This window comes from Cucurbita pepo, chromosome 2 (assembly GCF_057944985.1).
Source record: "Cucurbita pepo subsp. pepo isolate OVF chromosome 2, ASM5794498v1, whole genome shotgun sequence".
Classification (NCBI taxonomy): Eukaryota; Viridiplantae; Streptophyta; class Magnoliopsida; order Cucurbitales; family Cucurbitaceae; genus Cucurbita; species Cucurbita pepo.
The window spans coordinates 15,340,476-15,363,861 of record NC_141799.1 but is presented as its reverse complement, the minus strand read 5'-3'; the positions used below and the strand labels follow the sequence as shown (position 1 = coordinate 15,363,861).

Below are 23,386 nucleotides of genomic sequence, written 5' to 3'. Positions count from 1 at the left end.
TTACGAGATACAACATCGAACCAAAACATCTCCCGTCGAATATGATATAGATACCACTCGAGACTTTACTTGCAACAAATTGAAGGACATTAATCTAAGTAAGTGATAAAATATTATTGATTTTGATGTCTTTCCTGTATCATATGTTCTTAAAATAATAAGATATGATCCATGGAAAGATTCATCGGTATAGAACTATTATATCTTTTGAACAGTATTACACATGCCAGGGTTTCGAGCGCACCAGAGTGGTTGAATTGGTTCCGCTCCGATGCCTCTCTTCACCATTCTATTTCTCCATTCATTCAAACGGTCTGTTGCCTCCGCGTACCTCTTCTTACCGCTTTCGTCTCGGTTTCCAGACCATAGTGACTCCGCCATTGCTGAAGTGCGAGGCCATAGCCGAGCATCCAGCACCGTTGGGTCGGCTTGTTCAGACCACAATGCCACTTCCCCGCCCAACACCAATTTAGCTTCCTCTTCACTCAGTTTATAGGTTATGTCGTAGTTATATATAGTTTGCCATGTTTTGAAAGGTCCACACCATGACCCTCCATCTTTATATTCACCATTTGCTTGTTCATCATACTGACTATTGTTTCCAAGAAAGTCACCATGGCCACAGTCCAAATAATAGTATTCCGATGACGAAACGATTGCTCGATACCCTGAAGAAACGATTCGTTTGGTATTGTTAACACCATTGTTCCAAGTCTGCAAGATGACGTTCTCACGAGGAAGAAACTCTGGTCGAACTCTGACTATGTCGTCGAGCAATACGTCTTCCCAATAGACGACGGTTCGGTTAAGGGAGTGAATGAAAGGGAAGGTGGTGTTGACAAAGATCTCAAGAACTTGGCTGAGAGTTCCACCATTTGATAAGAAGGATTTGATCAATGGATCAGCCTTCCAACATCCCGGGACAATCTCATCCACGCCCGAGTGGTAAAACGATTCGGGGAAAAGATCGACGACGTCCCGAACGACGTTTTTTAGGACTTCATACGTCTTGGGGTTCAAGGGATTCAAATGGCCAGTCCCTGGCTCTGAAGCCAGCCGGTCTTCCCATTTGTACCCTGCAGGTAACCAGAACATATTTGCACATGACACTATCTCAGGGTAAGCCAGAGCCCATGAGCCAGTATGTCCTGCAAATTACATCACAATTCTCTACATTATTATGGCAGATTCACTCATCATCATCATCCAGCTGAATTCAACACTCTAAACCAGTTCCCCGAGAATTTATGATACATTCATTTCATACAGAATAAAACAGGGGAAGTAAGGGATTTTCAATCATATATACAGAACCAAACAAGTAATGATCATACAATCAACAACCCAATTGGCGGATTCAGATTTAAAGATCAAAATCAAGAGAGTTTAACTCACCAGGGGAGTCAATTTCCGGCATGACTCGAACTCCGTGTTCCATTCCGAACTTGACAATTCGTCGAACATCTTCAGGGGAATATATCATATCATCTCTATAAGCCCCTTTAGCACCAAGCTCCGGCTCCAATGGCAGCACAAGAGGGAAAGAATGCGAGTCGGTTATATGCCAATGGAAAACATTAAGCTTATTCATACCCATCGCCTCAATCGTCCGTAAAATATGCTCCACTCCATAGTAATTCCTCGACGTATCGAGAATCAACCCTCTATGTTGAAACAATGGCGCATCCCAAATCGAAACCCCCACCGGGACTCTAAGTGGGTCGCCCCAAACAAGCTGAGAGAACGTCTCGAGGCCTCTCATGGCGCCCCAGACCGTAGACGAGACCAAATTGGCGGAGCCGGTGAGGGAAATGTGGAGAGAATATGATTCGTTGACCCCATTCTGGAGTGGGGCAGAGAGATCGGCGACGGAGACGGTGAGTTTCTGCAAGGGAGAGGCAGAGGAGGAGATGTTGACTGAAGGGTCAACGAGGGGGCGGTGTTTCTCAGTGAGAATGCGGCGGAGGTGACGATCGACGGCGGAGGAGAAGTAGTGGTGGCGAGGGGAAATGATGATGAAATTGGGGGAAAGAAGAGCGGCTTGGGGATCGGGCCAATTGAAGACTCTTGGTTTTGGCCAGACATTAATGGCGGATTGAAGCGATGAAATTGGGGAAATTAAGAAGAAGACGATAAGGAGGAAGGTGGAAAAAATGTCTGTCCTCCATTGAAGAGCCATGATTTTGCTGCAACTGCACCAGACAGCCGAGGCTGTGGTGTACTTTATACTGTTGTGGTTGCGCGACAAGGATAAGGAAGACAGTGGAATTTATTTATTCGTTGTCGTGAAAATAATTTATTTTAACCTAAAAAAAAGTTTTCGTTAATTATTCTTAAAATAACTTATAAACGAGTTTTAAAAATATATTTAATAGGCAAGTAAACTTACCAATTTTGTTCTATTTTAGTTTTAATTTTGATAATTTTAAGGAATCCATTGTTTTATTGTACGATAATAAAGTTGACAGGTCAGCTGCTCGTGGCTTCTAAGAGTGAAACTTATCCCCTCAAACGAACACGAGTCCTTTCTGCATATTTTGTTGTTACTCTAAGCTAAATACACTTCACTCTTGAGTCTCTATGATTGAGCCACTAAAAATGAATGTGCACCTCATAATCATATTTTATAGTTACATGTGGTATTAATTTATTTATCTACTGTTTTAATAAATTAGCATATTATTATTATTATTTTTTTTAGCGATTGGGTTTGTAATTAAAATAATGTAGGAAGAATATGGTAAGATGTGAATGTCTTATTATTATGTCACTATGTGACATTCATAAGTTAATGAATAAAATTTAAATGTTGGGTCTTCTTAAACTACATGTGGCTTTGCCCTCTCTTTTGATTTTATTTTTTGGTTAAATTATTGCAGGCCTTCTACTAATTCAAGACCTTTTGTTTGTTTTTTTTTTTTTTTTTTTGCTTGTTCGCCATTTGGAGCTATGTACTTACCTTGAATAAAAGCTTGCGATCATCGCTTATCTTTTTATCTTTTTCAAATGCTAAGTTTTGTGGGTACAGAAACAGAAAAGCAACTCGAAAATAGGAGTATCTTAATCGATAAAACGGTACTATATTTTCTTGTCGGTAAAGCTCATAAATCAGCAAAATGAACGTTTATAGTGTCAATATTTTTCACCTAGTTTCACGTTTAAAATAGACAGTACAAATACGAGATATAGTGACATGAAATTTGGTATATATATATATATATATATATATTGGGTCGGGTTGGATTACCCATCAAATTTTTTGGATTGGTCCAAAGAAAATGGGCCTTAATATTTGAAGTCTGTAACATAAATCAAATATGGGCCTTAATATTTTAAATCCAGGCCCACCTTTAAATTGCCTGAAACAAATGGATAATATGTGTATATATAATATATATATATAATAAATAAATAAAGCATGTGGAAGGTATGGCATGGAAAAGTATAAAATATTAAAGGAGACAAAAGTCTACATTTTCATATAAACATTGAACATAAATTTAAAATAAAACTAAAAACACATTTTTCATTACAAAATTTTATATAATGAGTTGTTAGTTCGTGGTTGGTTAGATTTTGACTTTTCTTTTTTACATTTTTTCTCTTATTTATTTTCATTTTTAAAATTATACTGTCGTTGAAGGTTAAATTTGGAAATAAACATCAAAATTAAATTATTAAGCACAATTAAAATTAAAGAAAATTGCAAAATAATAATAATAATAATACATAAATAAATAACAATTATATCTGGTTTTCCTTAAATAATATGATTCTTAATCTAATCAAATCAGAGATTAATGATAATATTAATGATAATGATGGATGAATTATAACAATAATTCTCCAACTCATATTTGGATTAAGAAGAACATATAAAAACAATAAAAGAAGAGGAATTATTAAAAAAAGAATAGCCGAACTTGATGTATAAGAGAAGTCAAAGGTTTCTCCAAAGCATTGTATTAAGGTTCACACACAATTGGATTTATATAAATATGGCCTATAAAACACTGACCTTCTTCATCTCTCTTGTCTTCCTCTCTTGTCTTCTCACGCAGGTTTGAAGCTTAGAACATCAATGGGGAATAGCAAGTCCAAGAACCAAAGCCACCCTTTGCCCATTGACACCACCTTCAAGTTTCCTTCTCCACTTCCCACTTTTCCACCAGGTTTCTATCTAATTTTCTTTTTAATGTTGGGCTCGGAATATCTCTATTTATGATTCTCGTTGTCGGTTCGTTTTCCTTTGTTTAGATGAACGATACAAGAGAAAAATAGGTTATCTGAAAGAGAATTATTTATATCAATTAGATATTCATTTAAACGAATGGTATGCAGTAATCAAATACAATTACGAGAATGAAAATTGAAAAATATTTTCTCTCTTAGCTGTCAACGATGTAGTAGTGGCGTGGTTTTTTTTTTTTTTTTTTTTTTTTTTTTTTTTTTGACTTTTTAGGAAGATGGAAAAGGTTATAACTTGCACTCTAAAAGGATTGTTGGAAAGAAAATTGGAGTTAATACAAATTAAATGCTTTGGAAAATGATATAAAAATAAAGATAATGACATTTTTTTAAATTAAAATATAAATAATTGTTTTACGTAATTATATTTTTCTCCTTTAAAACGTTTCAACTTTGAAGTTTTCAATATAATCATAATTTACACATGACATCACTTTCATTTATTTATATATATATATAATTAAACATAAAATTGAAAAGAAAAAAAGGAAAAAAAAAAAAGGAGAGATTTATTTTATTTTGTAAATTTATAAATCAATTGGATAAAAAAAAATTAACTCTTCCACTCACTTTGATTGTGCAGGGGAAAGTGGCTTCGCCGAAGGCGTCATCGACCTCGGTGGCGGACTGAAAATCCACCGGATTTCATCCTTCAACAAAATCTGGACCACCCACGACGGTGGTCCAAACAACCTCGGCGCCACGTTCTTCGAACCCTCTCCTCTTCCCCAAGGCTGTTTCTCTCTCGGCCATTACTGTCATCCCAACAACAAGCCCTTCTTCGCCTGGACTCTCGCCGGACAAGATGACTCACCTGACGGCGCCGTCCTCAAAAAGCCCCTCGACTTTGCCCTCGTCTGGTCAAGCAGGAATTCCAACATCAAACGTGACACCGATGGCTACATTTGGTTGCCGACGCCGCCGAACGGTTATAGCGCCGTCGGCCACCTCGTCACTACTTCACCGGAAAAGCCCTCCGTTGACAGAATCCGTTGCGTGCGTTCAGATCTAACAGAACCATCGGAAAAGGAGAATTGGATTTGGGGACTCAAAGATTCAATCGACGAAAATGGGTTTAATGTGTTCAGTTTCAGACCCAAAAACAGAGGAATCTCGGCGGCGGGGGTTTCCGTCGGGTCATTCGCCGCCATTTCGAGCACGGCGACGCCTCTGCCAGTGCTCTGTTTGAGAAACTCTGTTTCAATTTCTTCAGCAATGCCGGATATTTCTCAGATCACCACTCTGTTTCGAGCTTATGCGCCGTTGATTTACTTTCACCCCAAGGAGAAATTCCTGCCGGCGTCAGTGAACTGGTATTTCTCCAACGGCGCTCTGCTTTACAACAGATCCAACGAATCGAACCCAGTCCGGGTTGAACCAAATGGGACGAACCTCCCTCAGGGCGTCGAAAACAACGTCGAGTTCTGGCTGGACCTTCCCATCGACGGCGGCGCAAAAGAGTTAGTGAAACATGGCGACTTACGGAGCTGCCAAGTCTACCTCAGGGTTAAGCCAATGATCGGAGGGATTTTCACGGACATAACGATATGGATATTTTTTCCATTCAACGGACCCGCGACGGCGAAGGTTGGGATAATCAACATTCCATTAGGGAAAATCGGCGAACACATCGGCGATTGGGAGCATATAACGTTACGGGTTAGTAATTTCACCGGCGAGCTGTCGAAGGTTTATTTTGGGCAGCACAGTAAAGGTGAGTGGGTCGACGCGCCGTCGCTGGAGTTCGAAAATGGAAATAAAGTTGTGGCGTACTCGTCGTTGAACGGCCACGCGTCGTACTCGAAAGCCGGCCTGGTAATGCAGGGCGGGGGAGAGATCGGACTAAAAAACGAGACGGCGAAAAGCGAAATGGTGCTGGACACCGGAGCGAGCTTCTCAGTGATAGGAGGCGAGTATCTGGGGACGGCGGTGGTAGCGCCGCCGTGGGTGAACTTCGTCTGGAAATGGGGACCAAAAATTGAGTACAGAATCTCAGAGGAGGTGGAGAAGGTGGAGAAAATCCTGCCGGGAAGACTGAAAGAGGGTTTCAGGAACTTCGTGGACCGATTACCAGACGAAATTCTTGGAGAAGACGGACCCACCGGACCCATAGTGAAGGATAGTTGGAATGGCGATGAACGCAGTTAAAAGCTTCTGAATATCATTAATGTCTGCCAAAAATAAAAATAAAATTAAAAAAAAAAAACGAATTATTGAATTTTAAATGTTTCTAATATTTTAAATTTTATGTATTTAGTTCATTACCATTATTTGGTAATATTTTAAATTACAACGTGAGAATTTATGTAAAGAATTAAATTGTCTTTCACGACAAGCATGGAACTCATAAAAAAATAAAAAAAAAGTCTCAAAGACTAAATCCTTACGAACAAGCAAAAAAAACATGATAAGATTATCACTCAATAATAAATATGTAAAAAAAAAAAAAATTTGTTCGGAGCCTAATTCTTATTCTATGTATGTAGGTAAGCGTATTCTCGTATGTATTGATTATGTCATTCAAATTAAGAAGAGATTCAAATTTTTAAAAGATCGAATACTAAATCAACACACAACCAATTGAATTTTAATTATTTATGCAATTTAAAGGATTGCAAATTTAATAAAATATATTAATTTTATGTTGAATTATAAGTTTGATTATAATTTTTATTGTTTTTTAAGTTATTCAAAATTATTGTTGAATTATATTAAATTATCTGATTAATGTTTAATAAATTTTGAAATTTTTTATAAAAAAAAAAAAAAGGCATTAATTTGACAAATTTCCATTTATTTATTTTTTCCTTTCCTTTTCCCATTTCTCCAACACGCAAAAATAAATAAATACTTATTTATAAAATTTGTTTTCTTGAGATTACCCAACACAAAATAAAACTCATCGAGAATCAAAGGAGTTTCATATGAAATGGCAATAAAAAAACAATAATAATAAATAAATAAAATGTAGATTTAAACAAGGCGAAGTTCTTCAAAATTCAATCCATTTTCTCTCACTTCTCAATCCAATTCAATCAAAAAAATCTTCGTGTTTAGTTCCAATTTCCGCCATTAATGGGGAACTGCTTTTCTTCATCTTCAACCCCTCCCAAGCCCCTCCCCATCGATTCTAAATTCTCTTTCCGTTCCCCCCTTCCGGCCTGGCACTCCGATGGCGCCAGCAACGGCGGAGGATTTGCTTCTGGCGCAATCGACTTGGGCGGCGGGCTCGAAGTCCGGCTGATTTCGTCGTTTAACAGGATTTGGACCGCCCGGGAAGGTGGGCCGGAGAATCTTGGAGCTACATTCTTCGAACCCAGTTCACTTCCTGAAGGATTCTTCGTTTTGGGATATTTCTGTCAAACAAACAGTAAACCTCTGTTTGGATTTGTTCTCGCCGGTAAAAATAGTAGGTCCGCCGGGGAAGAAGCTCTGCAGAAGCCTGTGGATTATACTCTGGTTTGGAGCAGCGAGTCGTCAAAGATTAAACGAGATGGTAACGGCTATATCTGGTTGCCGACGCCGCCGGCCGGTTACAGAGCCGTCGGCTACATCGTCACAGACTCGCCGGAGAAACCCTCCGTGGATAAAATTCGTTGCGTTCGATCGGATCTGACGGAGGAATGCGAGAAGGAGACATGGATTTGGGGGCTGACGAAATCAATTGACGAGAATCGGTTTAATGTTTACAGTAGCAGACCAAAAAACAGAGGAAGTACGGCGACTGGAGTTTCTACCGGCGCTTTTGTAGCTCTGCCCCCTGCGGAAGCGAGTTTGCCGCCGCCGCCGTTATTCTGTTTGAGGAATTCGAATTCGGTATCGGCAGCTATGCCGGATTTGAATCAAATTGATCATCTGTTTCAAATTTATTCTCCGATTATATACTTTCACCCGAAAGAAAAATACCTACCGTCGTCGGTGGAGTGGTTTTTCTCCGGCGGGGCTCTGTTACATGATAAATCCGACGAGTCAAAACCGGTTCCTATCGAACCGGATGGGTCGAATTTGCCTCAAGGGGGCGACAATGATGGACAATTCTGGTTAGATCTTCCCGCCGACGAGGAAGCAAAAGAGAAATTGAAAAATGGGGATTTACAAACCTCAAAAGTCTATCTCCATGTGAAGCCGATGATCGGAGGGATTTTCACCGACATCGGGATATGGATATTCTTCCCCTTCAACGGCCCAGCGACGGTGAAGGTCGGGCTAATCGACATTCCATTGAGAAAAATCGGCGAACACATCGGCGATTGGGAGCACATTACGTTACGGATAAGCAATTTCACGGGCGAGCTCTGGCGGGTTTACTTTGCACAACACAGCAAAGGCGAGTGGGTCGACGCGCCGTCGCTCGAGTTCGAGAAAGGAAGTAAAGTGGTGGCGTATTCGTCGTTGAACGGTCACGCGTCATACCCGAAGGAGGGGTTAGTGCTGCAGGGGTTATCCGAGATCGGGATTCGAAATGAGACGGCGAAGAGTGGACTGATGCTTGACGCCGGTGAGAAGTACACGGTGGTTGCAGCTGAGTATTTGGCGGTGGCGGAGCCGCCGTGGTTGAATTACACCAGAGAATGGGGACCGAGAATTGAGTATCCGATCACGGAGGAGATCGAAAGGGCGGAGAGGTTGCTGCCGGGAAGATTGAAGGAGGGATTCAAAGGATTTGTGAAGAAGTTACCGAACGAAATTCTTGGAGAAGAAGGACCAACCGGACCCAAGATGAAGGACACTTGGAAAGGAGATGAACGGTAATTCAAAACTTCTTACCCTCGCGGTAAAAGTCATTCACCGTTCAATTTAGATTCAAAAAATAACAATAATAACTATTGTATTTCCTTATTATAAAAAATATTTTTTATGTATGTTTTCAAAAAATTGAAAAATAAAAAATTACTTTTTTTATTTTTAGAAATTTATTTATTTTAAAATTTTGAATAAGAATTAAAGATTATCTTTAAAAAGTGGAGAAAATAAAAACAAGAAAATTATGAGAAGATGATTTATCTTAGAAACGACAAGGTCAGCAATAATTGAGGAAGGGAAACGATAATAACTGGACCACGTCATAAATAGACCAATTAATCAGACAGCTCATGTTTTTTTTTTTTTTTTTTTTTTTTTACTTTCCAAAAAGAAAGGGGATTCTTCAACTTCCAACTACCATTGACTTAAGTTTGTTATTTTAAAAATTTTGAAAATTTCAAAATATAGTCTTATTCACGTTTTAGTGTTTCATTTATGGTGCTTATTGCTGTTAAATAGCTATTCACCCACCCTAGTAAATTTTTTAATATGACATCGGCTCAAATCAAGATATTTGAATGTAATTATATATTTATACGGTCCATTTCCTTTGATTTTTCATATTATTTAGGATTAGACGCGGATTAGATTGAATTGAGTTAGAAAATTCTTTTAGATTGTTAAAGATATTATAATTTACCTTATCTATCATATTTAATATTTTATTACAGATATTTATCTTCTTAGCATAAGTATCTTTCTATATATTGTTCTTTCCATATCCTTGTAATTTATTTAATTATAAATAGAGAACTTCGACACACCATTTAGGTGTGGTGAAGCAAACATTCTCATAGACTAATATGAGATTCTAAATGAATTGGATTAGTGACTCGAGCAACTTAAATAGAATTCACAACGCAACCCAATCCAATTCAACTCAACCTTACCCTCTGTAATTTTAAGAATAGGGTAAGATTGGGTTGAATGTCTACCTGAGAATCTATTCAAATTTTTCGATTCTTCAAAAGTTCAACCCAACCAAAAAAAAATTATTCAATCCAATATTTATAGTTTTGGTCGGATAATCAGTAACGATTAGATTCTTGGGTCATATGGTTTACTTCTTTTTTAAGTATAAAAGAAGTAGGTAATTGGTTGATAGGAATGGCACTCAAGGTATGAAATTTAATACTTGACTTATAGTGGAGGGCTCCTTGTAAGCTACCATTCAAATTCCTTTTTTTAGATTAATTTACCCTAAATAACTTGGGTTACAAGCCTCTCAAAACCCTAATTCTTATAAACAAAGTTATGGGTTTTTCAATATCATCAAATATTTGGTTAATGATTAGGTAAAACTCACCCACTTATACTTCCAAACCCTAATTTCTTTTCCTCTTCCACTTTTTCTTTTTCTTTTTCTTTTTCTTTTTCATTATTTTCAACCATTTTTAGACCTAAAAAGAAAAGTTAAAGGAGCTCAAAGAATAAAGAACAAAGGGTAAAGAGAAAAGGAATGCAACGTTGGTATCGACGCAATTTGTTCTTTCTCCATTACCATTTTAAGAGAAAAAATGTATTTTATTTTCTAAAAAAAAAGTGGAATAAAAATGCAAACTTTGTTAAAAGCTCTCTAAAATTAAACCCATAAATTACATTCAACTTTACACATTTTAAAGCAAATGAATTGAAATAAAGATCTTTATTCAACCCAACAATTATTATGGATATATTGTCTTTTAAAAAATATTTTTTTTTTATAAATTATAAAACATATATATAGGTTTGAACGTATTAATAATTAATTTATTTATGTTTGCTATTATTTTTATTTTTTTGTTAAAATTAGTAGGTGGTTAATTAATGAAAATTTAATAAGAGCAAAATTTAGTTACTTTTATTTATATTTTGATAAAAAATAATAATAAAGTATATAGGAAAATAGGTTTAAAATTAAATATTCAAAATTTATATATTATATTTATTTTAAATGGAAAAATGAAATAAAAAAAAAGTGAATAAAATCGTTATCAAACGGCTCCTGAGATGTGAAAAAAAGAAGGGAAAAAAAAGGGCTTAGGGAACACTTGAAAAACATAAAGCACCAACGCAGCGCTGCGACACCAAAAGCAAAAGCCGCCCGTGTCGCCTGCGCGCGCCCCAATGCCGCGCGCCCTCGTCGCTCTACTACGCCTCCGCCGCCCATCCATCACACTCACTCACTCACTTCCCAACTTCCAATACAAATCAATTTCCAAAAAAACAGTTCGTGTTAAACCTACCCTTCACTCGGAATGTAGCGTATGACTCCCACACAACAATCTTCAATATAATTTGCAATCGTTGCAGTTCTAAATTCGTCTATACCTAATTTATACTATACATACATACAGTTGAACTATGCTTGAATTGGCTTGATAAAAGATGAGCTCGGTTGAACCGTTATACTCGTATGAATCATAAACTAATCATGATTTAGAGATTGACATGGACAAAACAAAAAGTAGATTGAGAGGTGGGGTTAATCTTCATCCCTTTTACCTTTATCCGCACATTAAACAGCCACTTTTGTCAGTTCTCTTTCACTTTCTTCTCTTTTAAACATCATTCCCTCCCTCAACAAAAACCCTCGTCATCTTCATCTTCTTCAACCTCCTCTGTCATTTCCTTCGACCTCTAAAACCCTAACAATGGAGATTCTCTCTCAATTATGGTCTTTTCTGGGGCTTCTCACTGTCCTCCAAAACATTCTCCCTTCCCAATTCCTTTCCCTTCTTCATTCCCTTTACGAATCCCTTCAAGATTTCTTCACCCCTTTCTCCTACTTCGACGTCCCTGAATTCAACGGCTACTGCTCCGTCGACCACAATGAACTCTACCGCCATGTTACTCTCTATCTCAACTCCCTCCACAACCCCACCACCGCTGCCTCCTCCTCCTCCTCATCCTCCGCCGCCGCCTGCCGCCGTTTGTCCCTCTCCCGCTCCAAATCCTCCAATAGAATCTCCTTCACTGTCGCTCCGAATAACTCCATTCACGACACCTTCAACGGCCAACGATTTTCGTGGACCCACCTCGTGGAAACCGTTCAAGATTCGTTGGATGAGAAACGAAGCTTCTCTCTCAAAATCCCCAAGCGCCACCGCCTTACACTCCTTCCTCTGTATCTCGATCACGTCACCTCCATGGCGGCGGAGTTCGAACGGACCTCCCGTGAGCGGCGGCTCTTCACCAACAGTGGAAATGGAAGCTCTTATGATTCCGGATGGGTTTCTGTTCCCTTCCGACACCCTTCGACGTTTGAAACTCTGGCATTAGAAACAGAGTTGAAGAAACAGATTATGGATGATCTGAAGGCATTCGCCGCCGGAAAGGAGTTTTACAGCAGAGTTGGCCGCGCGTGGAAACGTGGGTATTTGCTTTATGGGCCTCCCGGATCTGGGAAATCGAGCTTGATTGCAGCAATGGCGAATTTCCTCTGTTATGATGTTTATGATTTGGAATTGACGAAGGTTTCTGATAATTCTGAGCTTCGGTCGCTTCTTATTCAGACGACAAACCGATCGGTGATCGTGATTGAGGATATTGATTGCTCTGTTGATCTCACGGCGGATCGGTGTTTGAAGACGACGGCGCGTGAGGATCACGAGGAAGAAATGGGTCGCGTGACGTTGTCAGGGCTTTTGAATTTTACAGACGGGCTTTGGTCGTGCTGTGGGGAAGAGAGAATCGTTGTATTCACGACGAACTTCAGAGAAAAGATAGATCCGGCGTTAGTCCGGTGCGGGCGAATGGACGTGCACGTGAGCCTAGGTACGTGCGGGCCGGCGGCATTTCGGTCTCTTGTGAGGAATTATTTGAAGATTGAGTCTCACGCGCTGTTCGACGTCGTTGATAGCTGTATAAGGTCCGGCGGTGGGCTGACGCCGGCGCAAATTGGAGAGATTTTGCTGAGGAATCGCCGTGATGTCGACGTGGCGATGAGGGAGGTCGTCGCCGCCCTGCAGGCGAGGGTTTTGGCCGGTGGGGGTACACGATCGGCAGTGGTAGAGTATGAAGAAATGGTGTTGAGGTCGCCGGAAAGTGTGCTGGTGGTGGGTTCGCCGGAGAACTGGTATTCGTCGCCGGGGAAGTATGTGGGAAAGAAGAGGAAAGAAGGATCAGCAATGGATAAAAAAGTGAATTTTTTAGTCAGACTTCGGTCATTGACTAAGTCTGACTCTGGAAGGACAGGGGTTTGACTTTGTTCTTCGACCTTTTTTTTTCCGTCTAAATTATAAATTTGGTCGAATTTGGTAAGTTTGTACGTAACCGTTGAATTTAGTTTTTATGGTTGGATAAAATTTCATAAATAATACCTTAGATTATTTATGAATATTTTATCTAATTATATAAAAAAATTAATTCTAACTAAATTGTAACGTTCTCATTAACACATAAACCAAATTTATAATTTAAATTTTAAGCATTTAAAAGATCAAAGAAAGCAAAGTTATAGGTGTGGAGATGTATAAAATAAACATATCCTTAAGAATTATTTCTAAGTGTTATCAAAGTCGATCTTTAACTTAAAACATATGACATCATGCGACAATATCATCAACTTATAAGTATTTAATTGTTACTACGAGATCCCATCAGTTTGAGAGAAAAACAAAGTTTTTCTTTGAAGGGTATGGAAATCTCTCCATAACCGACGCATTTTTAAAACGATGAGACTGACGGTGATACATAGCGAGCTAAAGTATATAATATCTACTAGTAGTGAGGGTGACGACGATACGACAATATATGCTAATAGCGAACAATATTTACTAGCGTTGGATTTGAGTCGTTAAAGTTGAATAAGAAAGAATTTCGAATGAATGATGAGATGGGCCACGGAAGGTTTTCTTTTTCTTTTTACAAGGAACTATTCCTTGCTTTTTAACCATAAAAGAATTTCAACTCATTATAATTCAAACAAACACAATTGTTCCATTCTCTTTCAACCAAGATATGAATAGATATTGTTTAGCAAACAATAAAGTCCTTTTCCCACTACCCTCCAATTTATTGTAATAAAACCTAACAAGTGTTTTATTCCTTATTCTTTATGCATATAATAATTGTTGCATTTACATGAATAACTTGCCCTTTTATTACCAATAATAATAATAAAAAAAAAATAATATTCTTTTATAATTATTTTATATAAATACAAAAAAAATGGTAAATATATTTGGATTTAGACTGATTCTAGCCCTTAAAATTAAATTCCAAGTTTTAAAAGAAAAAAATTGAAGCGGAATTTTCGCTTTATCACAATTTCATGTGGTCCCCACCCTATAAATATAAAAAGCCCAACGAACTGATTTCAAAGTTGATCTCAGGACTGAGTCACCGAGTCACAGAAGAAGAGAGAGAACAAAAATGACGGTGGTCGTAATAGACGGATCGACAGTGAGGAACTTCGTGAACGACGAGTCTCATTTCAAGAAGAGCGTGGAAGATGCATTTGCCGCTCTGGATCTCAACAACGACGGTGTTCTCTCTCGAGCGGAGCTTCGCAAGGCCTTCGAGACGCTCCGCCTAATCGAGACTCATTTCGGTGTCGACGTTGCTACTCCGCCAGAGCAATTAACTCAACTCTACGATTCTATTTTCGAGCAGTTCGATTGCGACAAAAGCGGAAGCGTCGATGCGGATGAGTTTCGGACGGAGATGAAGAACATCTTGCTCGCAATCGCCGATGGATTAGGCTCGTCTCCGATTCAGATGGCGCTCAGCGACGACGATCAGAGTTTCCTGAAGCAAGCCGCGGATCTGGAAGCTTCCAAACTCGCTCAATCCTCGGCCTAATCGCGATTTCCACGGTTTGCCGTTTCCATCTCCTCTTTTCCCCAATTTTGAATTGTTTGTCTGTCTGTTACGGATATGAATATGTTTGAATCTGATTACACAATAAAATATATTCTGAATCGCTGTTAACGGTGGAAGGAGCGAATTCGATTTTAAGCTTCTAGAGAGAATCGAAATTTAGGAACAACTTTTACTTCGAAGTTTGTGTTCTTCATCCTCTGAACATATTTTTTCATCAAAATTAATTTGGTAACATTTCAACCTTTTGATCTTTTAAGAAAAAAAAAAAGAAAATATCGTCGCCTGAGAGATTCGAACTCTCGCGGGGAAACCCCATGTACTTAGCAGGCACACGCCTTAACCACTCGGCCAAAGCGACTTTTGTTGATATTCATGTATTTCTATAGAATTAATTCAAAGTTTTTATAGTCGGTGATACTTTCCCAAATGAATGGATATTTTGACCGAACGAAACACGGTTTTGTCAAGACCTGGAACCTTCCATTAAGCTCTCTGTTCCAAACATGGCGGCCAGACGGTCAAACAACCATCGCCGCTACCTTCCCTCTCTATAAAACCCCGCTCAAACCTCCATTCTTTTTCATCCAATTACAATACGCTCTTCTTCCTCTTCTTTCTGTGACTCCAAATCTCCATCATGATGCCTATTTTGGAAATTGACGCCGGCGAGTTCTTCGTCAAAATCGCCATGTTCCTCTTAGTTCAACTTCTTGTTTATTTTATCCTCTCCGAATCCTCTGATCTCTTCTCTAAGGACCAGAAATTGAAATCTCTCAGCTTCAAACCGGCGAGATCCGTCAGTATTCGCCGGTTTTTAGCAGCTCTTTCCGATATGCCTTCCGGCGGCGAGCTCTCACCGTCGCCGAGAGTTCGGACTCCGTCGCCTATTCACCGTGAGCGTTCCGATGACGGCGGCAGGTTTTAGAGAATCGAGTCGGATCGGATTGAATCGAGTCCGATTGGGCCGGATTGGGTAGCTATGTAAAGTGAAAAAAGTAGGTTGGGGTAATTTATGTAATTTGTGAGAATTCAGGGTTGGTTTTGAGATTATTTGTATTTGTTATTTGAATTATTCTTTTTTTTAAAATGGAAATTATTTGATTGGTGCATTTAATTTTTTTTTTTTAATTTATGGTCAAATATATGCTTCTTTTACGTCATTAATATAAAATAAAATAAAATAAAACATGTCCGAGGTACAAGAGTAAAGTTGAATGGAGGCTCGCATGATTAGCTATTAAATCGCTGTGCTCGAGTTGTGCAAGCTCGCAGTCACATGAATAGTTCAACGTTGCGGGTTGCATTTGTCCTCTTTCATACTTAACGAGTGAGTTCCCCTAAATAGTACTTCAGTGCGGAACTTCTATCAGTTGCCCTCAATTGTCAATTGGGGTTTCGATAGGGGGCAGGATTCTTCGGGCGGAGCTGAAAGCCGCTGTGCAACCTCTGGAGTGACTATCTATCTTAGTATTGAGATTGGCCTCGAAAGGAATTTAATTCTTTGCTCATCTCTGTTATTAGTACATTGTGCATAATTAAATAGTTACATAGAGTAAACAAACAACAAACAAGATCATGATCAACGATCAAAATTGAAGGAGGTAAATTCATAATTTGTCTAAAAATAGTTTTAAAAATAAGTGAATTTCAGCAGCTAAAATCATTCAATTTCTTCCTCTTCCCCTTCATCTTCAGCCACGAAACAGTCAACATGAACTCCAAAATCACAATCCCCACAGTAATATACCCAACACCCATTCCCAAATCCTCCCTCACAAACACCGCACCGAAATCCCTTCCCCTTTGAACGGAACTCAAGCCGGAGCGGGTGCCCATGGTTCTTTCCGGCCATGATTTCCGGCAGGGCGGCACAGTGGATATGCAGGTCAAACTGGCACCGGGAGCACCGGTAGATGAAGCCGGAGCCAATGTCGCCGCATCCGTCACAGGCGAACTCGCCGCCATCGTACGGCGGAGATCCAGTGAGGATGAGTGGGTGCTTTGGGTGAGAGGGGTGGTGGATCTCCGACGGAAGGGAGAAACAGAGTTCGTGGAGAATGAACTCGCATTCAGGCTTTGTGCACTTGTAGGCGGCGCCGGAAAGTCCGAGCTCGCAGCCTGAGCAGATTGCTCCATCGTCCTCCGCCACCGCCGTGGCGGTGAGTGGGTGGCGGTGGCTGAAATGTTGCTTCAGCATTTGCCTCTCGTGTCTTTTTGCTCTGTTTTTTGTGTATTGAATTTGAAGAAATGACTCGATGTAAAAGAGAGAAGGGCAGGTGAAGCGTATTAATGGGGTTTTTTTTACCGTTTTATTTGTATTATTTACCTCAATTTATTTATTTTTCCCGAATTTCAACCTTTAACATATTCAATATATATTTAAGTTAGTTGGCTAGTTTAATTATTTTAATAAATATGTATATATATTAATTACAATATGTGATAATGGAGATTTAAAAATTAAATATTTTAAGATATAGTTGACATTGAATTGATATATTTATAAAATACTCAACAAAGTCATATCTAACTTTTTCGTACCATATTTATTATATTGTCACCTTAGTTAGGCAATTCTTTAAAATTCAATTTTTTTTACCATAATAATTTTTATGAATGATGGGTGAGATCACAAAGAGTTAGGCGTGAAAACCTTTCTTAATAAACGTGTTTTATAATTGTAAAAAATGGGTCAAAATCGACAATATCTGCTAATAATAGACTTGAAAGCTCGTAACAAGTTCATTCGTTGGTCTCTTGACCACTTTTTTGTTGGCTGCTGTCTGTTGTTTGAGCTAGGTTCAGATAGGTGTTGGTCTAAGAACTGCAGGTGCATGAGTCATGTTTGATTCCCATTGAACTGCAAGTCATCTTAAATTTTTGACTGATTGACAGGACAGTTAATTTGTTTGGTTAAGTAGACATTGAAAGCAACATAGAGGCCTGAAGTTTAAAAGGACGATGAAGATGGCCGTACACGGCCGACTGAGCATCCCATCAGACATGATAATACAGAGTGTGAGTGCATGGGGATGCTCGATGATGCCCTCCAATAATTGCCTTCCCTTTTCACTTTTACTGCCTCTTCCTTACGCCCTCTCCCTATTCCCTACTCTCATTTTTACCATTTTATTACCTTCCTTCCACAAGTTTTGGGTAAATTTTATATGATATGGTGTTGAGTACTACTAAGAGTGTACTTGTAGGAGTCTTAGAGTGAGATTCCACCTTGATTGGAAAGGAAACGAAACTTCAAGGGTATGATCTTTTACTAGTAACGGTAAGATTGCTGACGATATGAAACGAGCCAAAATAGACAATATCTGTTAACGGTAGATTTTGATCGTTATACTTACGAATCCTAGCTCCACAATGTGACTAATAGTTGTGTAAACGAAGAACGAGCATAGTGTCACGGCCATACTCGTCCAAGACGTGTTGCTCATGACCGCATGCCCATGACAAGCCAAACCCTTTATGTCTTTCCATATTCTAGTGTTTTACTTTTGTATTTCTAGGGAGTATGACGTTTCGGAAAAATCATGTATAGGCCTACCAGACATGAAATGACTCCGAATGTAGTATAGGAGGATAGGACTAGTTGTCAACTTCTCCCTATCCAAGGTTATATACTGTGAGCCATTGTTGCTTATCTCTTGCTTGCTTATATAACGTATCTTTCAAAATCTCTTTTTGCTATTGTTTTTTAAAACCTTCTCTTAAACCGAGGCAAAAGGCTCGAGCATACATCGCTTGGCCGTAGGCGACGTAAGAACGAATTGACTTAACTCACTTGTTGTTGGAAAGTGAGTGCCGTACAATCACTCCAATCGTAAGTCCGCTGCCATCAAGAGTGCGATTATGACACATAACACAAACAATAAGAGAACTAATGTTGTTACGAGTCATCCGATTACAATTTTGAGAGCGGTGGTCGATAAAGAAACCCTCAAAGAATTCTTTGAAATCCAACTAAATCCATTTAAAGTGAAATATTTATTTATTTATTTATTTTTTTTTTTGGGGGTTTTGGGATAATGAAAAAGGTTTTGGAGGCTCAAAGAAATCTAGTGGATTTGACCTCTCCATGCTCAAAATTCTCTCTCTCTCTTTCTCTCTCTCACATCAATACTCCAATCAATTTTTGCCACGTTTCTATTCACCCTAATGTGGGTTGTTAGGTCATTAATTAACCCTAATCACTCCACACGAGTAATTTAAATGAAATTTTCAAATCCAATTAAAAAATATATACTTGAAAAATAAAATAAAAGAAAAGTTGCCCAATATTTCCCAAACATTTTGTATATTTTAAAATTATAATTTTTTTTTTCTTTTTATCTTTTTCTAAATAGTTATAATGGAAAGTGCCAGATTTTTTAAAAATAATATCGTAATGGATAATATTTGTTCCTCACAAAAATCCAAATTAAATAATGAAAAATAATTTACTTTAAATACATGCATCACACATGGTCTCCCACGAGTCACCATTTTGTGTAGCATTGGATACCTTATTTCACAATTTTTATAATTTAATTTTTTAAATATGAATCACGACCCTAAAACTAACTCCTTAAAACTACGTTAATTAGAGCATGACTTAATAAATAAAACATCAATTATTATTATTATTGCGAAATAAATATAGAAAATTACCAAAATGATTTGAATGGGTAAAAAAGAAAAAGTAAGATAAATAAATTATTTGTAATGATGGTTTGTTAGACTATGTAATAATGATCATGCACGACCATGTATGAATTATTATTCAAATTTAAGCTTTTTAAAAAAAGTTAAGGTAATAATCATCAAAACCCCATATCCTTAATCTCTTACTAATTTTGATTAATTATCACTTAAACTCCTATTTGTAAATTAGAACAATATATGTTTATACTTAACAAATTTAATTCTTATAATTAACGTTAAATAATGATCACATTTTTAAAAAAAAGGGAATTAAAATAAATAAAAGTTGATAAAAAAGATAGTGAAATGGGACAAAGAAGAGAAGCATAATGATGGCAAGAATGTAATTATGTAAACTTCAACTCGGACAACATAATGTATATGAGAGCCATAATCATCACATTTTATGAAATTTTTTCATATTCTTACAAATTTGACTCTCCAAATAATTCATTTCAATTATTAAGCTTCCTTTAATATCTATATATATAATATATATTTATTCCACTTGGTTTATGGGCACGGGGTGATGGATAGCTCTCGGGCTATTTAGAGTGTTGAGTTAGGTTATGAAGTGACGGGTTAATAAGGATGATGAATTTCCTTCAGATATTTTAGTCATTCAATTGAAGATAAATTTGAATCAATATAGTCCAAGCTCATTGCTAACAAATATTGTCCTCGTCCAACATTAAATTTTGTGCTTTATATTTTCACAATAGAGACTAAACGTTCAAAATTTTAAGTACGAGACTCAAGTTGTTATACACTGAAGTTCATGAGCTAGATTGTTACATCGAGCTGTTACAATGATATTAGAGCTAGTTGATGTGCCAATGAAGATGCTAGCCTCGGTGAGAGCTGGATAGTGAGATCCCATATTGGTTGGAAAAGGGAACGAAACATTTCTTATAACGACGTGTAAACCTCTTCGTAGAAGACGCGTTTTAAAATTCTATAACTGACGGAGATACATAACGAGTCAAAACGAAGGATATGTACTCAAAATGGGTGTATGATTGGGAGTGCGTTGAGAGGTGTGAGTGACAGCAGCAGCATGAGCAGCGCCTTATAATTTGACCGATTCATTCATAAAGAATCTTTAGAAGACTCCCTTTTGGTTCTCCACTTTCTTTAATTTCTCTGTTTCCATGGAGTTGGGTTTGAGGCTTGGAGATCAACAACAAACCCACAGCCACAACCCTAAGCTTCTTCCCTCTTTTTTTCATCCTCCGCCCATTCTTCACCTCGCTCTTCTTCCTCCTACTCCTACTCCTACTCCAGACGGCGGCGGTGGGGAATCTCCGAGAAACCCATATCTGTGCTCCTCGTTGGAGCTGGGATTGTATGAAGTGGAAGATCATCAGGGGAATAGCGACAGAGGTTGCTCCAGAGGCAGTGACGAAGATGATCAAATTTTGGGTTCCAGAAAGAAACTGCGGCTTTCCAGAGAACAGTCGGCGTTCCTTGAAGAGAGCTTCAAAGATCATCATACACTTTACCCTGTAAGACCCTCTCTTCTTCTTCTTCATTCAATCATATACATGTTCCATTATTGGTATAAGACGTCAGGGATCACGGATCTTCACAATGATATGTTATTGTCTACTTTCACCATAAGCTTGAGTCGCTCATATCAATAGAAATAATATTTCTTGGTTATAAACCGACGCTCATTCTCTTAATTAGCCCATGTGTAACTCTTCCAGCAATCCTCCTCTCGAACAAAGTATACCATAGAGTCTCCTTCAAGGGCTATGGAGCCATTGAGCCTCCTATAAGGTTTATGTAGCCCTCAAATAGCCTCCCTTTAATCGAGGCTCGACTCCTTTCTCTAGCGCCATCGAGCAAAGTACACTCTCACCATAGAGCCTCTCTGGAGGCCTATGTAGCCCTCGAACAGCCTCCCTTTAATCAAGGTTCGACTACTTTCTCTAGAGCCATCGAGCAAAGTACACCCTCACCATAGAGGCTATCTGGAGGCCTATGTAGCCCTCAAACAGCCTCCCTTTAATCGAAACTCGACTCCTTTCTCTAGAGTTCTCAAACAAAGTACACCCTCACCATAGAGTCTCTCCGGAGGCCTATGTAGCCTTCGAACAGCCTCCCTTTAATCGAGGCTCGACTCTTTTCTCTAGAGTCCTCAAACAAAGTACACCCGCACCATAGAGTCTCTCTGAAGCCTATGTAGTCCTCAAACAGCCTCCCTTTAATCGAGACTCGACTCCTTTCTTTAGAGCCATCAAACAAAGTACACTCTCACCATAGAGCCTCTCTAGAAGCCTATGTAGCCATTGAACAGTTTCCCTTTAATCGAGACTCTACTCCTTTCTCTAGAGCCATCGAGCAAAGTATACCCTTTGTTTGACACTTAAGTCAATTTTGAATATACCTTCTAGACTAGCAACTTCTTTGTTCGATGCGTCATGATTCTATTGACATGGCTAAGTTAAGAGCATGATATTAATACCATGTTAGTAATCACAAAAGTATCCGGCTTTTGATTTCTAAAGGGCTTCAGTCCAGAAAGATAATATTCCTTACTTATAAACTCACGATCATTCTGTTAATTAGCCACGTGTGATTCTTCCCAACAATCTTCTCACTATTGTGAAGGGTCGTGATTCGTAACAATACAACGAGTACTATTTAAAATATATTTAAATTTAAAAAAAGTTTAGAAATTTATAAGAGATATGAAAGAGCAGAAGCAAAAGGTAGAACTTGCAAGAAGGCTGAATCTTCGTCCACGCCAAGTAGAAGTGTGGTTTCAAAACAGACGAGCAAGGTGACCATCGCCATTATCTCTCTCTTTCTCATTATTTATTTATTTATTTATTTATTTATTTATTTATTTATTTATTTACTTATTTACTTACTTACAGTGTTAACATTACAGAACCAAGCTGAAGCAAACCGAAGTTGACTGTGAGTACTTGAAAAACTGTTGCCAAACACTAACCCAACAAAACAGGAAGCTTCGAAAGGAGCTTCAAGATTTAAGAGCTTTGAAAACCACAGATTCTCTCTTCATGCATTCCCCCGCCACCACTCTCACCATGTGTGCGTCTTGTGAACGCGCCGCCGTTCTTCACCCGCTGAACTCCAAGGCTTCTGGGTTTTCGTTTACTACAAATGGGTCCTTTCCATTTTCACCAACTGATCCTTCTACACCCAAGAATTAGGGTTTCCTTTTGATCATCAGCTTCACAACCTTTTTTTGTTCACTATTTCTATGTGAATTTTCAAGATTTATATATATTTTTTAATTGCTATAATGTTGAAATTTTGTTTATTTGGATGGACTATATAAATTTAAAACAAAACTTATTATATTCGCTATTTACTTTTATTATTATGTCATTGATTTCATACGGTCGACGTTGAATCTAGAGATGTATAAAATTGTAGATAGAAATGTCGAGAAAATGAGAAAAAGAAAAGGATAAAACACATCATTTATGTAAATGATGTCACGTTATATCTATGAATTTCTACCAATTTTATTTAACGAAAATAAATTTTATATATAGACAAAAACAACTTGAAATCATAGGTTTATGATTAATGTTCAAAGGCGTGGAGTTTCTTCCTTCATACCCATCAAACCCTAATATATATGTATGTGTTCTATTTACCCTCAATCATCACCGACCAACCCATCATGATTCACGCCCGATTTTATCAACTTTGAGTTTAACAACGTACTAGGAAGGTTAAATTACATATTTAGTCTTTAAATTTTTAGATCCGTGTACTGTACTAAATTTATGAAATAGATGTTCCACCTTTCCGAACATGTCTACTACTTTTACGAATTAGGGTTCATGCGGGCAGT

At 38.2% G+C, this 23,386-nt stretch overlaps 7 protein-coding genes, 1 non-coding gene and 1 pseudogene across 9 annotated transcripts; 6 read left to right on the top strand and 3 right to left on the bottom strand.

Annotated features, from left to right (window-relative positions):
• Positions 1-95: 95 nt before the first annotated feature.
• On the bottom strand, positions 96-2,247 carry HEXO2 (beta-hexosaminidase 2). Its single transcript, XM_023666504.2, has 2 exons — positions 1,396-2,247; positions 96-1,148 (listed from the first exon to the last, which is right to left on the bottom strand). Exons 1-2 carry the CDS (start codon positions 2,177-2,179, stop codon positions 199-201), a joined length of 1,734 nt encoding a protein of 577 aa, XP_023522272.2. The 5' UTR covers positions 2,180-2,247; the 3' UTR covers positions 96-198.
• A 1,649-nt stretch (positions 2,248-3,896) lies between these two features.
• Positions 3,897-6,473, top strand: LOC111787709 (hypothetical protein At1g04090). The gene is made up of 2 exons (XM_023667740.2): positions 3,897-4,172; positions 4,832-6,473. The coding sequence occupies exons 1-2, from the start codon at positions 4,082-4,084 to the stop codon at positions 6,394-6,396; spliced, it is 1,656 nt and encodes a 551-aa protein (XP_023523508.2). The 5' UTR covers positions 3,897-4,081; the 3' UTR covers positions 6,397-6,473.
• Positions 6,474-7,121: 648 nt separating this feature from the next.
• Positions 7,122-9,160, top strand: LOC111787708 (hypothetical protein At1g04090 pseudogene; annotated as a pseudogene).
• A 2,361-nt stretch (positions 9,161-11,521) lies between these two features.
• Positions 11,522-13,293, top strand: LOC111787753 (AAA-ATPase At4g25835). Its single transcript, XM_023667798.2, has one exon. It carries the CDS (start codon positions 11,685-11,687, stop codon positions 13,233-13,235), a length of 1,551 nt encoding a protein of 516 aa, XP_023523566.2. The 5' UTR covers positions 11,522-11,684; the 3' UTR covers positions 13,236-13,293.
• Positions 13,294-14,350: 1,057 nt separating this feature from the next.
• Positions 14,351-14,964, top strand: LOC111787767 (uncharacterized). Its single transcript, XM_023667813.2, has one exon. It carries the CDS (start codon positions 14,407-14,409, stop codon positions 14,833-14,835), a length of 429 nt encoding a protein of 142 aa, XP_023523581.1. The 5' UTR covers positions 14,351-14,406; the 3' UTR covers positions 14,836-14,964.
• A 168-nt stretch (positions 14,965-15,132) lies between these two features.
• Positions 15,133-15,214, bottom strand: TRNAS-GCU (transfer RNA serine (anticodon GCU)). Its single transcript has one exon. It is a non-coding gene; the product is annotated as a tRNA-Ser (tRNA).
• Positions 15,215-15,331: 117 nt separating this feature from the next.
• Positions 15,332-15,965, top strand: LOC147793747 (uncharacterized). Its single transcript, XM_087121028.1, has one exon. It carries the CDS (start codon positions 15,494-15,496, stop codon positions 15,779-15,781), a length of 288 nt encoding a protein of 95 aa, XP_086977154.1. The 5' UTR covers positions 15,332-15,493; the 3' UTR covers positions 15,782-15,965.
• A 464-nt stretch (positions 15,966-16,429) lies between these two features.
• On the bottom strand, positions 16,430-17,193 carry LOC111789334 (protein VACUOLELESS GAMETOPHYTES-like). Its single transcript, XM_023670067.2, has one exon. The coding sequence runs from the start codon at positions 17,051-17,053 to the stop codon at positions 16,517-16,519; it is 537 nt and encodes a 178-aa protein (XP_023525835.2). The 5' UTR covers positions 17,054-17,193; the 3' UTR covers positions 16,430-16,516.
• A 3,436-nt stretch (positions 17,194-20,629) lies between these two features.
• LOC111789036 (homeobox-leucine zipper protein HAT14-like) lies at positions 20,630-22,849 on the top strand. 2 transcript variants are annotated; one of them, XM_087121537.1, is made up of 3 exons: positions 20,630-21,053; positions 22,230-22,336; positions 22,448-22,849. In XM_087121537.1, exons 1-3 carry the CDS (start codon positions 20,700-20,702, stop codon positions 22,731-22,733), a joined length of 747 nt encoding a protein of 248 aa, XP_086977663.1. In that variant the 5' UTR covers positions 20,630-20,699; the 3' UTR covers positions 22,734-22,849. The 2 variants fall into 2 exon arrangements, with proteins under 2 accessions (XP_086977663.1, XP_023525421.1); XM_023669653.2 differs by having other exon boundaries at positions 20,635-21,053; positions 22,257-22,336.
• Positions 22,850-23,386: the final 537 nt, after the last annotated feature.